General features: G+C 46.5%; 1 protein-coding gene across 1 annotated transcript in view; it reads right to left on the bottom strand.

Annotated features, from left to right (window-relative positions):
- LOC138666598 (zinc finger protein 665-like) overlaps positions 1-20,754 on the bottom strand; it is a 91,225-nt gene that overhangs the window by 37,225 nt on the left and 33,246 nt on the right. The window contains exons 2-9 of the mRNA XM_069754797.1: positions 16,216-16,365; positions 14,626-14,718; positions 14,317-14,496; positions 14,120-14,243; positions 13,941-14,038; positions 13,693-13,842; positions 13,387-13,566; positions 13,183-13,306 (exon numbers count right to left, since the gene is read on the bottom strand). Coding sequence (XP_069610898.1) covers positions 13,183-13,306; positions 13,387-13,566; positions 13,693-13,842; positions 13,941-14,038; positions 14,120-14,243; positions 14,317-14,496; positions 14,626-14,703 — 934 coding nt within the window. The 5' untranslated portion in view covers positions 14,704-14,718; positions 16,216-16,365. The remainder of the gene's footprint in view (positions 1-13,182; positions 13,307-13,386; positions 13,567-13,692; positions 13,843-13,940; positions 14,039-14,119; positions 14,244-14,316; positions 14,497-14,625; positions 14,719-16,215; positions 16,366-20,754) is intronic.

Genomic DNA, 20,754 nt, shown 5'->3' with positions numbered 1-20,754 from the left:
TGGGCATTGATTTGTCTTTTTCCTCAGCTTTCCATCCTCAGACAAATGGCCAAACTGAACGAACCAATCAGACCTTGGAAACATATCTGAGATGTTTTGTTTCTGCTGATCAGGATGATTGGGTGTCCTTTTTGCCTTTGGCTGAATTCGCCCTTAATAATCGGGCCAGCTCGGCTACTTTGGTTTCGCCGTTTTTCTGCAATTCTGGTTTCCATCCTCGTTTCTCTTCAGGGCAGGTTGAGTCTTCGGACTGTCCTGGTGTGGATACTGTGGTGGATAGGTTGCAGCAGATTTGGACTCATGTAGTGGACAATTTGACATTGTCCCAGGAGAAGGCTCAACGTTTCGCTAACCGCCGGCGCTGTGTGGGTCCCCGACTTCGTGTTGGGGATTTGGTTTGGTTGTCGTCTCGTTATATTCCTATGAAAGCTTCCTCTCCTAAGTTTAAGCCTCGTTTCATTGGTCCGTATAGGATTTCTGAGGTTCTTAATCCTGTGTCTTTTCGTTTGACCCTTCCAACTTCTTTTTCCATCCATAATGTATTCCATAGGTCATTGTTGCGGAGATACGTGGCACCTGTGCTTCCATCCGTTGATCCTCCTGCCCCGGTTTTGGTTGAGGGGGAGTTGGAGTATATAGTGGAGAAGATTTTGGATTCTCGTATTTCGAGACGGAAACTCCAGTACCTGGTTAAGTGGAAGGGTTATGGTCAGGAAGATAATTCCTGGGTCTTTGCCTCTGATGTTCATGCTGCCGATCTGGTTCGTGCCTTTCATTTGGCTCATCCTGGTCGGCCTGGGGGCTCTGGTGAGGGTTTGGTGACCCCTCCTCAAGGGGGGGTACTGTTGTGAATTCTGTGGTCAAGCTCCCTCCTGTGGTCATGAGTGGTACTTCGGCTGGTGTGGGGCTGCGGCTTCTGAGTTTCCTTCCTCAGGTGACGAGGTTAAGTCGTTAGGTGCTGCTCTATTTAACTCCACCTAGTTCTTTGTTCCTTGCCTCCAGTCAATGTTCCAGTATTGGTCTTGCTCTCTCCTGGATCGTCTTGTGGCCTGTCTGCCCTGCATAAGCTAAGTTCTGCTTGTGTTACTTTTGTTTGCTATTTTTTCTGTTCAGCTTGCTATATTGGTTTTTCTTGCTTGCTGGAAGCTCTGGGACGCAGAGGGAGCACCTCCGTGCCATTAGTCGGTACGGAGGGTCTTTTTGCGCCCTCTGCGTGGTTGTTTGTAGGTTTTTGTGCTGACCGCAAAGCTATCTTTACTATCCTCGGTCTATTCAGTAAGTCGGGCCTCACTTTGCTAAAACCTATTTCATCTCTGTGTTTGTATTTTCATCTTTACTCATAGTCATTATATGTGGGGGGCTGCCTTTTCCTTTGGGGAATTTCTCTGAGGCAAGGTAGGCTTATTTTTCTATCTTCAGGGCTAGCTAGTTTCTCAGGCTGTGCCCGAGGCGCCTAGGTCTGGTCAGGAGCGCTCCACGGCTACCTCTAGTGTGGTGTGATAGGATTAGGGATTGCGGTCAGCAGAGTTCCCACATCTCAGAGCTCGTTCTATGTTATCAGTAACTATCAGGTCACTTTGTGTGCTCTTAACCACCAGGTCCATTGTGTTTCTGAATCACCAGTTCATAACAGACCTGGTGTGACGATCTGACTGCACTCAGATGTAATCTGAGCGCAGTCCTATAGTGACCGTGAGAACAGAAGACTGAGACAATCTGACTGCACTCTGATGAAATCTGAGCGCAGTCCTATAGTGACCGTGAGAACGGAAGAACCGGACAGAGAGTGGACCCTCTGGGTGACGGTACTGATACACCCAGGGACGAGCGAACCCGCGATGACAACCCCTATAGAGGGATAGTTGGGGAGCAGGCCCGAGGGGAACAATACCGCAACAGCTGGCACCAAGAGGGACGGCTCTGGAAAGGACAGAAGGGACGATCCAAGGGAGACAGGCTGGGAAAACGGAGGGAAGACAGGAGGAGAATGAGCCAGAGAAAATGGACCAGACCGGAGCAGAAAAGGATCTGAACCAGACAGGGCCAAACGAAGGTACAAACTGCACACAACAATCAGGCACCTCCATTATGGAGGCGAGGCCTGATATAGCCCAAAGAAGTACCTGATTGGAGGAGACAGGAGCAGGGAGAGTCCGAAATGGTTAACTGGAGGAAGAAGTGCACGCCCGCGTCCTAAGGCGCATGTGTGGAGCAGGTACAGGACGGGAGGGAAGAGGAGCGCGCACCCCACGCCGAAATCCCCGAGCAGCAGGAAGAGGACGCGGGGAACCGGCGCGACACTGAGAGCGGCGAGGAGAAATGGAGAGAGCGGGACTGATAGGAGAAGCGGCCGCAGCATCAGAGGAGGCCGGTATGACAGCACCCCCCCTCCTAAGACTCCCCCCTCCGAGACTGGCTGTGAATTTTCTCAGAATCCGTGGAGCATTAACGTTCTCCCTAGGCTCCCACGACCTCTCCTCAGGACCAAACCCCTTCCAATCAATAAGATAGAAGACCCTTCCTCTAACCCTCTTCATGGCCAGAATATCCTTTACTTCAAAATCATTGTCAATGCTAAAGGGCTGAGAGGAGTCCTTGGGTGCAGGAGAGAATCGATTAAGAATGAGAGGTTTCAAGAGCGAGACATGGAAGACGTTAGGGACTCGGAGAGAAGCCGGCAATCTCAATCTATAGGCCACGTTGTTAATACGTCCCAAAATCTCGAAGGGACCGATGTATCGAGGACCCAACTTGTAGGAAGGAATCTTCAAGCGAATGTGTTTAGTCGAAAGCCAGACCTTGTCACCAGGATGATACGGTGGAAGATCCCTCCTCCTTTTGTCGGCGTGTCTCTTCATCTGGGCTGCAGTCCGAACGAGAGCCTCCTTGGTCTCTCTCCAAATTTGGGAAAATTCAGAAGAAAAGGCGTCTGCTGCAGGCACTCCAGAAGGGGAAGACATAGGAAGAGGTATTCCCGGGTTCAGACCAGAAACCACAAAGAATGGATTTTTAGAAGTTGCCCCACTAGGATGATTATTATGGGCAAACTCAGCCCAAGGAAGAAGAGTTACCCAGTCATCATGATGAGCGTTGGTAAAATTGCGGAGGTAGGAGGTCAAGATTTGATTTATCCGTTCCACTTGCCCGTTGGTCTGAGGATGATAGGCGGAGGAGAAATCCAGCGAAATGCCCAAGAGCTTACAAAGTGCTCTCCAGAACTTAGAGGTAAATTAGACCCCTCGATCTGACACAATTCGCTGAGGAAGTCCATGTAATCTGAAGATCTGATGGATGAAAATTCTTGCCAATTCTGGAGCCGAGGGTAATCCAGGCAATGGAATGAAATGGGTCATCTTGGAGAACCGATCCACCACCACCAGGATGGTTGTGCATCCAGAGGAACGAGGCAAATCTGTAACGAAATCCATAGCTATTTGTTGCCAAGGGGCCTCGGGAACGGGTAACGGATGCAGGAGACCGGAAGGTAGCCCTCTAGGTACTTTGTTTTTAGCACAAGTCGTGCAGGAGGCCACAAAATCCGAAGTATCTTGTCGGAGAGACGGCCACCAATAGTAGCGGGAGAGAAGAGCGAGAGTCTTCTTGGTGCCGACATGTCCAGCAACTTTGGAAGAATGTCCCCAATGCAATACCTCTGTTCTCTTGTCACACGGGACAAAAGTTCTGCCAGGGGGAACAGAGAGGAGGTTAGAGGGAGCCACCATGATGATTTTGGCAGGATCAATAATATGTGAAGGACCTTCTTCTGTCTCGGGAGATTGCAAGGATCGGGAAAGTGCATCCGCTTTAGAATTCTTATCTCCGGGTCGAAAATGAAGCTTAAAATCAAAACGAGAAAAGAACAAAGACCATCTGGCCTGTCTGGAATTAAGTCTTTGGGCGGATTGAATGTAAGCCAAGTTTTTGTGGTCTGTGAAAATTTTAAAGGGATGAATGGCCCCTTCCAAGAGATAACGCTTCTCCTGTAGAGCCATCTTTATAGCAAGTAATTCTCGATCTCCAATTGAATAATTGCATTCCGCGGGCGAAAATGACTTCGAGAAGAACCCGCAAGGAACCAGACAACCGGAGAGAGATCTTTGGGAGAGAGTTGCCCCAGCACCCGAAGAGGAGGCATCCACTTCAAGGATGAAAGGCCTGCTGGCCACAGGCCGATGAAGAACAGGAGCAGATGTGAAGGCCCTTTTTAGGGAGAGAAAGGCGTCTTCTGCCTCCGGAGGCCAAACATTGTGAACCGCTCCTTTCCGGGTAAGAGCGGTGAGAGGCTTGGTCACAGAAGAGAAATGCGGAATGAATTGTCTATAGTAGTTAGCGAAGCCCAAAAATCGTTGGATGGCCTTCACTCCAATAGGACGAGGCCACTTAAGTACAGCAGATAGTTTCTCAGGATCCATCTCCAACCCCATGTCAGAAATAATATATCCCAAGAAAGGCAAAGAAGTCTGTTCAAACAAACACTTCTCGATCTTTGCGTAGAGGCGATTCTCCGGAAGACGCTGTAGAACCAGACGAACACTTCTTCTGTGAGAGGACAAGTCGGGTGAAAAAATAAGGATGTCGTCAAGATACACCACCACACAAGAATACAGTAGATCACGAAAGATCTAATTTACAAATTCCTGGAAGACCGCTGGAGCGTTACAGAGACCAAAGGGCATGACCAGGTATTCATAGTGGCCATCCCGGGTGTTGAAGGCAGTCTTCCACTCGTCTCCAGCGCGAATTCGGATCAAATTATAGGCTCCGCGTAAATCTAGTTTGGAGAAAATTCGGGCTCCTCTCAGTCGGTCGAAGAGTTCAGGGATCAGCGGTAGGGGATACCTATTCTTGACTGTGATGGCATTCAGACCTCGGTAGTCTATACATGGCCGAAGGGATCCATCTTTCTTCCGAACGAAGAAAAAACCGGCTCCAGCTGGAGAAGAGGACTTCCGGATGAAACCCTTGGCTAAATTCTCTCGGATGTATTCTGACATGGCTAAGGTCTATGCCGGAGATAACGGATAGGTTCTTCCCTTGGGAAGGGTAGATCCAGGAATTAACTTGATAGGGCAGTCATAGGCTCGGTGTGGAGGAAGAGACTCCGCCTCCTTTTTATCAAAGACATCGGCAAACGAGAGATAGGCAGAGGGAAGATTAGGAAGATTGACGGGTGCTTGGGGAAGACCTGGACGGGAGACAGACAGCAGACAACGTTCATGACAACCATGACCCCAGCGGAGTATCTCTCCAGAGCGCCAATCAAGAACTGGCTCGTGCGACCTGAGCCAGGGTAGACCCAAGAGCAGAGCGTGAGAAAGATTAGGCAGAACATAAAATGCTATCTTCTCCTGGTGTAGAGCTCCAATCTGCATGTCCAACTCGAGAGTGACCATCTTGATGGAAACAGGTAAGGGTCTGCCATCCACTGCAGAAATAAAACGCGGAGTCTCAAGAGTAACCACAGGTATCCGAAATTTGTTCACCTCCTCCTGCCGAATGAAATTACCAGCGGCACCCGAGTCCACATACGCCTCCACAGACCTACGCTCAAGTCCTACAGAAATCAAAGCTGAAATAGTTAGGGGTAGAGAGGAATTTGAATCATCTAGGAAGGCCTCTCTTACCTGGCCTAGGTGGAGGAGTTTCCCGGCCTCTCTGGACAGGAACGCAAGAAATGATTTACCCCTCCGCAATAAAGACACAAGCCCTGCGCCAACCTCTCCTTGCGACGCTGCTCCGACAACCTAACTCGATCCACCTGCATAGGTTCAGGAGCAGAAGAAGCAGAGGACTTGACCGAGGAGGAACCAGGCACCCAATTAGTCCTAAAGGATCTCCTCTCCCTGACTAATTCTCGAGAGCGCTCCTGGAAACGTAAATCAATACGTGTGGCCAGGGATATAAGGTCCTCCAGGATAGTAGGGGTATCCCGACCTGCGAGCTCATCCTTAATCTTGGACGAGAGCCCTCTCCAAAAAGCCCCTACCAGTGCCTCGTTATTCCACCCAAGCTCAGAAGAAAGTGTCCGGAAACGAATGGCGTATTGTCCAACAGTAAGGTTCCCCTGTTGAAGATTAAAGAGGGATTCAGTGGTAGATGCCACCCGACCTGGCTCATCAAAGACCTTACGAAATGTGTCCAGAAAAATCTGTATACTGGCAACTACCGGGTCATCCCGCTCCCATAAGGGGTTAACCCAGGACAGAGCTTCTCCCTTGAGATGGGACACAATAAAGGCCACCTTAGCACGATCAGAGGGATATTGCTGGGGTAGGAGCTCGAAGTGTAGACGGCACTGGTTCAAAAAACCCCGACACAATTTGGGATCGCCGCTGTATCGAGGGGGCTTTCCCAAACGAGGAGGAGGAAGGGGTACAGGATCTCGATGAGAGGCAGAAGCAGCGGCGGCAGACTGAAGAGAGTGAAGGCGCCATGTAAGTAAGAATATGGGACTGGGTATCTCGCTGCTGTGCGAGCTCCTACTGGAGTTACCAGGATCTGAAGTCTGTAGGGCGGTTAAACGAGAGTCCATAGACTTCATAACAGACATAATACGGGTCTGATTCTCCCGTAAGAACAACAACTCCTTCTGGGTTGCTGCGGGGTCCATGGCCTGATTGTACTGTGACGATCTGACTGCACTCAGATGTAATCTGAGCGCAGTCCTATAGTGACCGTGAGAACGGAAGACTGAGACAATCTGACTGCACTCTGATGAAATCTGAGCGCAGTCCTATAGTGACCGTGAGAACGGAAGAACCGGACAGAGAGTGGACCCTCTGGGTCACGGTACTGATACACCCAGGGACGAGCGAACCCGCGATGACAACCCCTATACAGGGATAGTTGGGGAGCAGGCCCGAGGGGAACAATACCGCAACAGCTGGCACCAAGAGGGACGGCTCTGGAAAGGACAGAAGGGACGAACCAAGGGAGACAGGCTGGGAAAACGGAGGGAAGACAGGAGGAGAATGAGCCAGAGAAAATGGACCAGACCAAAGCAGAAAAGGATCTGAACCAGACAGGGCCAAACGAAGGTACAAACTGCACACAACAATCAGGCACCTCCATTATGGAGGCGAGGCCTGATATAGCCCAAAGAAGTGCCTGATTGGAGGAGACAGGAGCAGAGAGGGTCCAAAATGGTTAACTGGAGGAAGAAGTGTACGCCCGCGTCCTAAGGCGCATGTGTGGAGCAGGTATAGGACGGGAGGGAAGAGGAGCGCGCACCCCACGCCGAAATCCCCAAGCAGCAGGAAGAGGACGCGGGAACCGGCGCGACACTGAGAGCGGCGAGGAGAAATGGAGAGAGTGGGACTGATAGGAGAAGCGGCCGCAGCATCAGAGGAGGCCGGTATGACACCTGGGAGACAGCGGCGCCATCTTGGATTTCTGGGGCTGTGGCGAGGAGGCCGCAAAGAAGTCCACTATGCGCCTGGACGGGTCCCCAGTGCCGGATTTAGACTTCCCCATGTACTCACCGGCCGGTAAGGAGGCGGTGTGGGGAGTTTTAGGAGGGAAGGTGCCGTTTGTGCTCCGCTATGAGCAGCTTAAGGTGTCCTGGGTACGGAGCTCCCGCGCTATGCGACCTGTGCCATCAGAAGCCAGGCCACGCCCCCACGATCTTCCATTTTTTTGAGATTTAGTTTTACTCTTTTTCTTCCCAGAGCCATATATTTATATTTTTCTGTCAGTAAAGCCGTTTGAGGGCTTGTTTTTTGTGGGAAGAGTTGTACCTTTGAATTAACCTATTATTTTTAATATATCATTCTAGACAACAGGCAAACAAATTCCAAATGTAACGACATTGCAAAAAAAGTACAATTCCACAATTCTGTTTCGTGTTTTTTATATACCATGTTCACTAAATGGTAAAACTGACCTGGCAATATGAATACTTAGGTCATTATGAGTACGGAAATACCAAACATGTATGGGTTCTTTTTTATTTAAAGAGGTGGAAAAAAAATAGCTTATGTCGCCATTTTCTGAGACCCGCAGCGTTTCCATTTTTTTTTATTTGGCTCTGGGTTGGGGCTTGTTTTTTGCTCCACAAGCTGATGTTTTTATTGATACAATTTTGGGGTAGGTACAATGTTTTTATTGCCTGTTATTGCAATGTTGTAGTGGCCAAAAAACGTAATTCAGGCATTTCGATTTTATTCCTGTTAGGACATTTACCGATCAGACTAATTTACTTTATATTTTGATAGATCGGACATTTCTGAAAGCAGCAATATCAAATATGCATGTATTTTTGTTTTGTTTTCAGGTGGACAATTTGAACTTTTGTTATTTATTCTTTGTAAAAAATTTTTGTATAATTTTACTGGCTTCAGTAGTTCCCTTAAGAGACTTGAAGCTGCGATCATCCGATCGCCCGATCGCCTGTGCTACACATAGCAGGGATTCAGCACAATCTCCTATGAACGCCAGCCACGAGGTGGATGGATTGATCCATATACAAGTGTTTATGACAAAATTAGAATATCATCAAAAAGTTAGTTTATTTCAGTTCTTCAAAACAAAAAGTAAAACTTGTATTATATGGAGCCATTACAAACACTGATCTATTCAAGCATTTATTTCTGTTAATGTTGATGATTATGGCTTACAGCCAATGAAAGCACAAAAGTCACTATCTTAGTAAATTAGAATACTTTATAACACCAGCTTGAAAAATGATTTTTAAAATCCGAAAGGTTGGCCTATTGAAATGTATGTTCAGTAAATGCACTCAATACTTGGTCGGGGCTCCTTTGGCATCAATGCAGTGTGGCATGGAGGAGATCAGCCTGTGGCAGTGCTGAGGTGTTATGGAAGCCCAGGTTGCTTTGATAGCAGCCTTCAGCGTATCTGCATTGTTGGATCTGGAGTCTCATCTCCTCTTGACAATACCCCATAGATTCTTTATGGGGTTAAGGTCAGGCGAGTTTGCTGGCCAATCAAGCACAGTGATACTGTTGTTTTTAAACCAGGTATTGGTAGTTTTGGCAGTGTGGACAGGTGTTAAGTCCTGCTGGAGAATGAAGTTTCCATCTTCAAAAAAGTTGTCAGCAGAGGGATGCATGAAGTGCTCTAAAATTTCCTGGTAGACGGCTGCGCTGACATTGGTCTTGATAAAACACAGTGGACCTACACCAGCAGATGACATGGCTCCCCAAACCATCACCGATTGTGGAAACTTCACTCTAAACCTCAAGCAGCTTGGATTGTGTGCCTCTCCACTCTTCCTCTAGACTCTAGGACCTTGATTTCCAAATTAAATGCAAAATTTTCTTCCATCTGAAAAAACAGCTTGGACCACTGAGCAATTATCCAGTTCTTTTTCTCCTTGGCTCAGGTAAGACGGTTCTGGCACTGTCTATTCGTCATGAGTGGCTTGACACAAGGAATGCAATATTTGTAGCCCATGCCCTGGATATGTTTGTGTGTGGTGGTTCTTGAAGCAATGGCCCCAGCAGCAGTCCACTCCTTGTGAATCTCCTCTAAATTTTTGAATGGCGTTTTCTTAAAAATCCTTTGAAGGCTGCGGTTATCCTGGTTGCTTGGGCACCATTTTCTAACATATCTTTTCCTTCTACTCAACTTTCCATAAATATGCTTGGATACAGCACACTGAACAGCCAGCTTCTTTCGCAATAACCTTTTGTGGCTTACCCTCCTTGTGGAGTGTGTCAATGACTGTCTTCTGGACATCTGTCATGTCCGCAGTCTTCCCCATGATTGTGGAGTCTACTAAAACAGATTAAGGGACCTCTTAAATGCTTAGGAAGACTTTGCAGTTGTCTTTTTATAATTATTCTCTTTTACTGAGATAATGATTTTTGGCTTTTCATTGGCTCTAAACCATAATCATCAACATTAATAGAAATAAACACATGAAATAGATCACTCTGTAATCACTCTATATAATATGCGAGATTCATTTTTTGTATTGAAGAACTGAAATAATTTAACTTTTTGATGATATTAATTTTGTGAGAAGCACTTGTATGTCTAGGGGAAGGATTTCGTATTAATTGTTTGTAATCTTGGAGCTGTATGGTGTTTAATAAATGCAATTGATTTTGTATTCTTTCTGTATTGCTTTTTTCTCTTGATAGTATTGAAAAGGTTAACAAGACCTCTCGATAAGGATAATGGAAAAGAATCCTTATAACATAGGAGACAAAATGAGTACTAGATCTTGAGGCTCCAAGAGACGGATCTCAGGTAGATCTGTCAACATCTTATAATAATGATTAAATAAATACAGTGGGGCAAAAAAGTATTTAGTCAGTCAGCAATAGTGCAAGTTCCACCACTTAAAAAGATGAGAGGCGTCTGTAATTTACATCATAGGTAGACCTCAACTATGGGAGACAAACTGAGAAAAAAAAATCCAGAAAATCACATTGTCTGTTTTTTTAACAATTTATTTGCATATTATGGTGGAAAATAAGTATTTGGTCAGAAACAAAATTTCATCTCAATACTTTGTAATATATCCTTTGTTGGCAATGACAGAGGTCAAACGTTTTCTGTAAGTCTTCACAAGGTTGCCACACACTGTTGTTGGTATGTTGGCCCATTACTCCATGCAGATCTCCTCTAGAGCAGTGATGTTTTTGGCTTTTCGCTTGGCAACATGGACTTTCAACTCCCTCCAAAGGTTTTCTATAGAGTTGAGATCTGGAGACTGGCTAGGCCACTCCAGGACCTTGAAATGCTTCTTACGAAGCCACTCCTTCGTTGCCCTGGCGGTGTGCTTTGGATCATTGTCATGTTAAAAGACCCAGCTACGTTTCATCTTCAATGCCCTTGCTGATGGAAGGAGGTTTGCACTCAAAATCTCACGATACATGGCCCCATTCATTCTTTCATATACCCGGATCAGTCGTCCTGGCCCCTTTGCAGAGAAACAGCCCCAAAGCATGATGTTTCCACCACCATGCTTTACAGTAGGTATGGTGTTTGATGGATGCAACTCAGTATTCTTTTTCCTCCAAACACGAGAAGTTGTGTTTCTACCAAACAGTTCCAGTTTGGTTTCATCAGACCATAGGACATTCTCCCAAAACTCCTCTGGATCATCCAAATGCTCTCTAGCAAACTTCAGACGGGCCCGGACATGTACTGGCTTAAGCAGTGGGACACGTCTGGCACTGCAGGATCTGAGTCCATGGTGGCGTAGTGTGTTACTTATGGTAGGCCTTGTTACATTGGTCCCAGCTCTCTGCAGTTCATTCACTAGGTCCCCCCGCCTGGTACTGGGATTTTTGCTCACCGTTCTTGTGATCATTCTGACCCCACGGGGTGGGATTTTGCGTGGAGCCCCAGATCGAGGGAGATTATCAGTGGTCTTGTATGTCTTCCATTTTCTAATTATTGCTCCCACTGTTGATTTCTTCACTCCAAGCTGGTTGGCTATTGCAGATTCAGTCTTCCCAGCCTGGTGCAGGGCTACAATTTTGTTTCTGGTGTCCTTTGACAGCTCTTTGGTCTTCACCATAGTGGAGTTTGGAGTCAGACTGTTTGAGGGTGTGCACAGGTGTCTTTTTATACTGATAACAAGTTTAAACAGGTGCCATTACTACAGGTAATGAGTGGAGGAAAGAGGAGACTCTTAAAGAAGAAGTTACAGGTCTGTGAGAGCCAGAAATCTTGATTGTTTGTTTCTGACCAAATACTTATTTTCCACCATAATATGCAAATAAATTGTTAAAAAAACAGACAATGTGATTTTCTGGAATTTTTTTTCTCAGTTTGTTTCCCATATTTGAGGTCTACCTATGATGTAAATTACAGACGCCTCTCATCTTTTTAAGTGGTGGAACTTGCACTATTGCTGACTGACTAAATACTTTTTTGCCCCACTGTATATGCACAAAGTGCATATATCGGTATGCGCTGAAGAGATAGCGGCAACAGTAGGGACAAATAGTCTAATAGAACCAAAATACCCCGATTTAGAAGAATAAAGATAAAAATAATAGTAATAGTCTGATAACCAAATCAATGCCGATATATTGGCGGTATGTGTGTTTCACAGAGGAAAAAAGTTTGTGGCAGCGCTTGGAAGTGATTCCTACCTCCGTTGCTGATTGCTGAATATGAACGTTCCTCCTGCGAGACAGATGTCCGTATGGTAAAGATGCTGTAAGCGGGAACCCTGAGGAAGGAGACAGGCGTCTCCGAAACGCGTCGGTAGTTTGGTCCTAGCTGCACCCTGTATCCACTTATTCACCGGGGGATTCGGTCACGTGACACACTACGTCACTCAGGTCCTGCGCACCGCTTCTTCTCACCGCCGCTATCACACGCGGCGTCGGCTCTGCAGGATCCCGTCTCCACCCGGAGATCAGTTGGAGGGGGCTCGCCGCCGGCCGGGGCAGCCACCCGCTTACAGCATCTTTACCATACAGACATCTGTCTCGCAGGAGGAACGTTCATATTCAGCAATCAGCAACGGAGGTAGGAATCACTTCCAAGCGCTGCCACAAACTTTTTTCCTCTGTGAAACACACATACCGCCAATATATCGGCGTTGATTTGGTTATCAGACTATTACTATTATTTTTATCTTTATTCTTCTAAATCGGGGTATTTTGGTTCTATAAGACTATTTGTCCCTACTGTTGCCGCTATCTCTTCAGCGCATACCGATATATGCACTTTGTGCATACATTTATTTAATCTTTTTTGTGTTCATCTTTTGACAAACCTTTGGTGGAGATTTGTTGGTATTGCAGCAGGGGTTGTTTATAGCGTGGGACACTTTGCGCCACCATTCTTACATATTTTATATAGACATCTTATAATAATAAAAAGAGAAAAATATATTGTATATATCTCTTTTCTATTTTGTTAAGGTCTATTTTCTACTGCTGGATTAAGTGATTATTCCTGTACCATGTAATCACCAGTGTTTAACACTCTCATAATGAGTATTGTTCCCCAAGCTATGAATAAGGGCTGTAAACAATCATGAAACGCGTCGGCGGAGATGTCGCCAAAAGCATATGTGTTTTTGTTAGCAAATGCCTGCACAGAAGGAATAGTTTTAACCAGGGAAAAAAAGTGATGTTTTAACCTTTCTAAGTGGTACTGCATACAACTGAAGGAAACACACACAGGGACTGAATTAATTCTTTACATACAGATAAATATAGGCTGTGTGTATTTAGTCCTGTCTATTACCTGGTGATGTGAGGGGCTGCAGAACCTCCATCATGACATCCTTGTACAGATCTTTGTGTCCTTCTAAATACTCCCACTCCTCCATGGAGAAATAGACAGTGACTTCCTGACACCTAATAGGAACCTGACAAATACAATTATACCATCACCTTGATGCCTTCATAGAGTTACTATATTATATCCCAGCATTTCCAGCAGTGTCACCTCTCCAGTCAGCAGCTCAATCATCTTGTAAGTCAGTTCTAGGATCTTGAGATCATTCACTTCCGCATGTTTCAGGCAGTGAGGTATAGGCCCCATGATTGGCCTGAGGGGTCTTCCCCATCCCTCAGACATTGGGGCCTGACAGCGTTCACTAAAGATCTTCTTCACTATTGTGTAATCCTGGTTATGGAGAAACATATTAATAAATCTCACTACAGACATTTCCAGAGTCCTTACCTTAGTTCAGTCCACCTGTTATTCCCATAGATAAGAATGATGTAGTGTGATGTCATCGGAATCTCTCACCTCTCCAGTAAGCCGAAAGAGGATCTCTAGGGTGAGGTGTAATATCCTCTCCCCAATCTTGTCACTGCTCCTATCCATCCTTGATGGGCCAATCAGGAAAATTCTCCCATATAGAAGATCTCCAGTGAGAGGATTCAATATTGTTGGGACCTGAATGAGCAGAAGACGTCGATGTAACATCATGAAAAAAATCTATACATTATTACGAAATCTTCTCCACATCACATCTTCATGGTGGCAGCATCTACCTGATGACACAGAGGATCATTGGGATTTTCGTTTTTACAGTCCTGCGGAAGAAGAGGACGGGGACATCTCTCTGGTGTTGTCCTTATACTGGATACAACTGGAGGAAACACATACAGGGACTGAATTAATTCTTTACATACAGATAATTATAGGCCGTGTGTATTTAGTCCTGTATTACCTGGTGATGTGAGGGGCTGGAGAACCTCAATCATGACGTCCTTGTATAGATCTTTGTGTTCTTCTAAATGCTCCCACTCCTCCATGGAGAAATAGACGGCGACATCCTGACACCGTATAGGAACCTGACAGATACAATGATACCGTCATCCCCCGATCCTTTCATAGCGATACTGTGTAATGTCCCAGCATTCCCACCTCTCCAGTCAGCAGCTCATTCATCTTGTAGACGAGTTCCAAGATCTTCTGGTCATTGATGCCCTCATGTATCAGGGGGTGGGTTGGAGACCCCGTGATTGGGCGCAGGGGTCTTCCCCATCCCTCAGACACAGGGTTCTGACAGAGCTCACTAGAGGTCTTCTTCACTACTTTGTATTCCTGGTTATGGAGAGACACATTAATAAATCTCACTACAGACATTTCCAGAGTCTTCACCTCTCCAGTTCGGTCCATCTGTTATTCCCATAGATAAGAATGATGTAATATAACGTCATCAGAATCTCTCACCTCTCCAGTAAGCCGGAAGAGGATTTCTAGGGTGAGGTGTAATATCTTCTCCACCATCTTTTGTCTGTCCTTATCCATCCTTGATGGGTCCCACTTTATAGAGAAAATAGATAATATCCATCAGGAAATCTGCTCCCAGCCACTAAGTGCTGTGACTCCCATCCATTCCTGCATTTCCCCTGGCTCACTCTCCACATAATAACACGCTGGCAGCAAGCGTTCTGTCTGGGTGTTATGTTTGACACCAATCTCTCCTTCACCTCTCATATACAATCTCTTGTCCGCTCTTGCCGCTTACACCAAAAGAACATCTCTAGAATCCGCCCTTTTCTCACCATGGTGTCAGGATCCTGTCAGCACTGGCGCACTGCCACGGCTGAACAGGGTGACTCACCAACACTGCGGGAGAGCCTGGGGTCAGATACCACAAGGAAAACTCAGACAGACGGGACCTGAGCAGCGTGCTGAGTATGGTAGAGACCAGAAGGACCTACGATCATGTGACCACAGGGGGCGGAGTTTAGCGTCCTGCTGCTGGAGATGAGTGCAGGATTTTACATGGAATCTGAAGTAGAGGAGAGGGGAACCCAGGTGGACAGGCGGGGGTCATACAAGAAGAGGGCGGCGCAGTACACAGGGGCAGTCAGAAGAATAGTCAGGACGTAGCAAGAGAAAACCAGAACGGGAAATAGACGGTACAGAAACAGCAGGCAGGAATCACAACAGGGACAGGACCAGATCAGAAACCAAACAGACAGACTTTAGTACTTGCACAAAGCAGAGGCACACCAGGGTCAGACACACTCAGCCAAGGGTCAGAGTATAAACGACAAGGATTGACCTCACAGTGAGGCTATAAAGAGCCTCCCAGGACCCAGAAAGAGGCCATTCGAGTTAACCCTGCAACTACCTGACCTGAGAGCACAGTAAACCATGACAGTATCCCTACTTAATGGGGGGCCTCTGGACCCCCAGGTTTCTCAGGATTCCGAGCATGGAATGCTCAAACCAGACGATCAGCATGTACCGATCTGGCCGGCACCCAAGACCGGTCCTCCGGCCCGTACCCCCTCCAATGCACCAGATACTGTAAAGAACCCCGAACCCGCCGGGAATCTACAATATGTTTTACCTCAAATTCCAAATGCCCATCGACCAAGACTGGGGAGGGAACAGCACCTGGATCTTCCACCACCGATCCCAAGGGTTTAAGCAAGGAACTATGGAATACGTTATGAAGTTTCAATGAGGGAGGGAGGCGAAGACGATGCGCCACCGGGTTTACTACCTCAATGATCTCGTAGGGACCGATGAACTTAGGTCCCAGTTTGGCGGAGGGCAAACGGAGACTTATATTATGCGTAGAGAGCCACACCTTGTCCCCACACTGCAAAACCTGAGCAGAGTCTCTTTTTTTATCGGCAAAATGCTTATAATTCTCCTGAGCCCTGGAAATTTTTACCCGGACTTTTGACCATATCTCCCTGATTCGGTTGACACAGTCCTCAGCTCCTGGACAGCCCGAATCTAATCGTGAGAATTCACCAAAATGGGGGTTCAGACCATAATTAATAAAAAATGGTGACCTACCGGTTGATTGATTGGTACGGTTGTTGAAAGCAAACTCTGCTAATGGTAGGGCATCACAGCAGTCATTTTGCAGAGCAGAAGTCAAACATCGAAGAATTTTGGTGCACTGGTTGGTGCGCTCTGTCTGCCCGTTACTCTCTGGATGGTAAGCTGAGGAAAAAGACAAAAGATATCCCCAACATTTTGCAAAAAGCCAGCCAAAACTTAGCCACAAATTGTGCCCCTCTATCCGATACAATGTCCATAGGAACCACATCTAACTGTACAATTTGTGCAAGGAAATGCTTAGCGAGAGTCTCTGCTGAAGGTAGGCTTGCCATAGGTACAAAATGCGCTAACTTAGAAAACCTGTCTATGACTACCCAGATTACCGTGTTACCCCGGGATGCAGGAAGGTTGGTAATGAAGTCCATGGACAAGTGAGTCCATGGTCTTCCTGGAATAGATAAAGGCATCAATTCCCCGACCAGCAATGAGAGCTCTTAGAACGGGCGCATACCCCACACGCAGCGACATACTTCTTAATATCCGAAGTCATTAAAGGCCACCAAAACACTCTAGCTACTGACTCTCGTGTGGCAGAAATGCCTGGGTGAGCACTCAGTTTCAAATCATGGAACTCTCGCAGGAGCTTGGAATGTAATTGCTGAGGAACAAACAATTTGTTTTCAGGTTTGGACCTTGGAGCCAATGATTGAGCCCCCACAATCTCCCGCTCCAATTCCGATGACACTTCGGCTATAACAATATTGGGTTGAAGAATGGGGGATGGCGGATCAGGGGCGGATGGCGGCTCAAAACTATGTGATAAAGCATCAGATTTCACGTTTTTAGACCCTGGATGAAACGTTATTGAGAATTGGAATCGGGGGAAAAAAGTGACCAACGGGCCTACCTGGGAGTCAGTCTTTTAGCAGATTTGATATAAAAAATGCCTCCATTCCTCGAACTTAATTGCTAAGAGTTCTCCAATACCAACGTCATAATTCCTCTCAGCCTGAGAATTTTTTTTTCGAGAAATAGGCACAAGGTTTGAGATTAATCAGAGAAGCAGGTCCCTGTGACAACACTGCCCCCACCCCAACCTCCGAAACGTCAACTTCGACTACAAACGGCTTGGATGAGTCAGGTTGCACCAGAACAGGAGCAGATGTGAAACAGTTTTTCAAAGTTAGAAAAGATTGTTTGGCTGATGGGGACCAATTCCTGACATCTGCTCCTTTACATGTGAGATCAGTGAGGGGTTTTACAATCTGAGAAAAACCTTTGATAAACCTGCGATAGTAATTCGCGAATCCCAAAAAGCGCTGGAGTCCCCTAAGGTCCCGAGGCTGGACCCACTCCATAATGGCTTGCACCTTCTTGGGATCCATACAAAACCCCTATGGAGAGATTATGAGACCCTCCTGAACGAAAAAAGAACATTTCTATAGTTTAACAAATAATTGATTTTCCCTGAGTCTTTGAAACACTGTTTTAACATGTGATAAATGAGAATGTCTGTCAGAGGAATATATCAGGATATCATCCAAGTAGATCACAACAAAGCGACCAATGAGGTCCGAAAAGACTATATTAATGAAATTTTGAAACACAGCTGGGGCATGGTGAGTAGAGTTGAGCAACTTTTACTTTTTTAGGATCGGGTCGGGTTTCGCGAAATGAAATCGGCCGATTATAGCGAAAAGCCGGGGGCCGAATGAAACACGAAACCCAATGCAAGTCAATGGGGAATGAAAGTCGGCAGTGAGTGGAGGACAGGAAAACACCTACAGTGCCCATTTTAATGCCAAAAACATCAATTCTTATTACTTAAGCTTGTCAATCTTAATTTACCTTATAATAATAGTTAGGCATTGAAAACTGGGGGTCATTTGACTAAAGTTGTGGGGGGGGTAGGGCTGGCTCAAGATTTTAATGGGCCCAGGAAATGCGGAATACGTCACAGCGGTGGAGCAGGGAGAGGTAAGTATTTCAACTTTGCAAGTGCTGTGATCTTGAGCAAGCAGGGGGGGCCCACTGGTTGGCACTGGCACAGGGCCCCTCATAGTACCGGGGTGTGTTTGACGGCGTGTGGCACCTCCCACTGCCAGAGACACTTTTGCGTACTATGAGGGGGCCTGTGCCAGTGCCAATGAGTATGCCCCCCCCACCTGATGAAGGAACCTGCACTTTCATCTGCACCTTCCTCTTTGTCCCCGTGTAAGGTGGTATAGTATGCGGGAAGGGGAACCTGACTTTCAGCAGGGTCAGATCCTGGCTGTGTAGAGTGCAAGGGGAATGTAGTGGTCGGGGTCAATGTACCAGCAGACTCATCTAGCAGTGGCTGGGCAATGGGCAGGATGAGGAGGAAACACAGATATAGGCCCAAATAAGAAAGTAGGCTAAATGCAGTTCAAAATTGGTAACAGGACTAAACAGGCGGCATTGCTTTGTTCAGTGGAGGACAACTGTAATGAGTGGCAGACACAGTTGGTAGGCCCAAATAATAAAGTGGGCTAAATGCTTTTCAAAATTGGTAACAGGACTAAACAGGCGGAATTGCTTTGTTCAGGGGAGGACAACTGTAATGAGTGGCAGACACACAGACACAGTTAGTAGGCCCAAATAATAAAGTAGGCTAAATGCAGTTAAAAATTGGTAACAGGACCAAACAGGCGGCATTGCTTTGTTCAGTGGAGGACAACTCTAATGAGTGGCAGACACATTTGGTAGGCCCAAATAATACAGTAGGCTAAATGCAGTTCAAAATTGGTAACATGACTTAACAGGCAGCATTGCTTTGTTCAGTGGAGGATAACTGTAATGAGTGGCAGACACAGTTGGTAGGCCCAAATAATAAAGTAGGCTAAATGCAGTTAAAAATTGGTAACAGGACCAAACAGGCGGCATTGCTTTGTTCAGTGGAGGACAACTGTAATGAGTGGCAGACACAGTTGGTAGGCTGTTATGTTTGCTAATGACAGGTGTTATGAAGGCAATCCAGAAACACAGTGTGCCTAGCGATCAGAGCGCACACAGTGATCTGACAAATACCCAAAAATACAAGAACGAGCTCTGAGACGTGGAAACTCTGTAGACTGCACACCTGATCCTATCCTAAACACAACTAAAAGCGGCTGTGGATTGCGCCTAACAACTACCTAGGCAACTCGGCACAGCCTAAGAAACTAGCTAGCCTGAAGATAGAAAAATAGGCCTGACTAGCCCCAGAGAAATTCCCCAAAGGAAAAGGCAGCCCCCCACAAATAATGACTGTGAGTAAGATGAAAAGACAAAACGTAGGGATGAAATAGATTCAGCAAAGTGGGGCCCGATATTCTAGGACAGAGCGAGGACAGTAAAGCGAACTTTGCAGTCTACAAAAAACCCTAAAGCAAAACCACGCAAAGGGGGCAAAAAAACCCACCGTGCCGAACTAACGGCACGGCGGTACACCCTTTGCGTCTCAGAGCTTCCAGCAAAACAAAAGACAAGCTGGACAGAAAAAAGCAACAAAAAAGCAAAAAGCACTTAGCTATACAGAGCAGCAGGTCACAGGAACAATCAGGAGAAGCTCAGATCCAACACTGAAACATTGACAAGGAGCAAGGATAGCAGCATCAGGCGGAGTTAAGTAATGAAGCAGCTAACGAGCTCACCAGAACACCTGAGGGAGGAAGCTCAGAAGCTGCAGTACCACTTGTGACCACAGGAGTGAATTCAGCCACAGAATTCACAACAGTACCCCCCCCTTGAGGAGGGGTCACCGAACCCTCACCAGAGCCCCCAGGCCGACCAGGATGAGCCGCATGAAAGGCACGAACAAGATCGGAAGCATGAACATCAGAGGCAAAAACCCAGGAATTATCTTCCTGAGCATAACCCTTCCATTTAACCAGATACTGGAGTTTCCGTCTAGAAACACGAGAATCCAAAATCTTCTCCACAATATACTCCAATTCCCCCTCCACCAAAACCGGGGCAGGAGGCTCAACAGATGGAACCATAGGTGCCACGTATCTCCGCAACAACGACCTATGGAATACATTATGTATGGAAAAGGAGTCTGGGAGGGTCAAACGAAAAGACACAGGATTGAGAACCTCCATTATGTATGGAAAAATAGGCCTGACTAGCCCCAGAGAAATTCCCCAAAGGAAAAGGCAGCCCCCCACAAATAATGACTGTGAGTAAGATGAAAAGACAAAACGTAGGGATGAAATAGATTCAGCAAAGTGGGGCCCGATATTCTAGGACAGAGCGAGGACAGTAAAGCGAACTTTGCAGTCTACAAAAAACCCTAAAGCAAACCACGCAAAGGGGGCAAAAAAACCCACCGTGCCGTACTAACGGCACGGCGGTACACCCTTTGCGTCTCAGAGCTTCCAGCAAAACAAAAGACAAGCTGGACAGAAAAAAAGCAACAAAAAAGCAAAAAGCACTTAGCTATACAGAGCAGCAGGTCACAGGAACAATCAGGAGAAGCTCAGATCCTACACTGAAACATTGACAAGGAGCAAGGATAGCAGCATCAGGCGGAGTTAAGTAATGAAGCAG

Source organism: Ranitomeya imitator, chromosome 2 (assembly GCF_032444005.1).
Source record: "Ranitomeya imitator isolate aRanImi1 chromosome 2, aRanImi1.pri, whole genome shotgun sequence".
Lineage (NCBI taxonomy): Eukaryota > Metazoa > Chordata > Amphibia > Anura > Dendrobatidae > Ranitomeya > Ranitomeya imitator.
The sequence above is the reverse complement of the archived record's forward strand: the minus strand, read 5'-3'. Positions and strand labels throughout refer to the sequence as shown.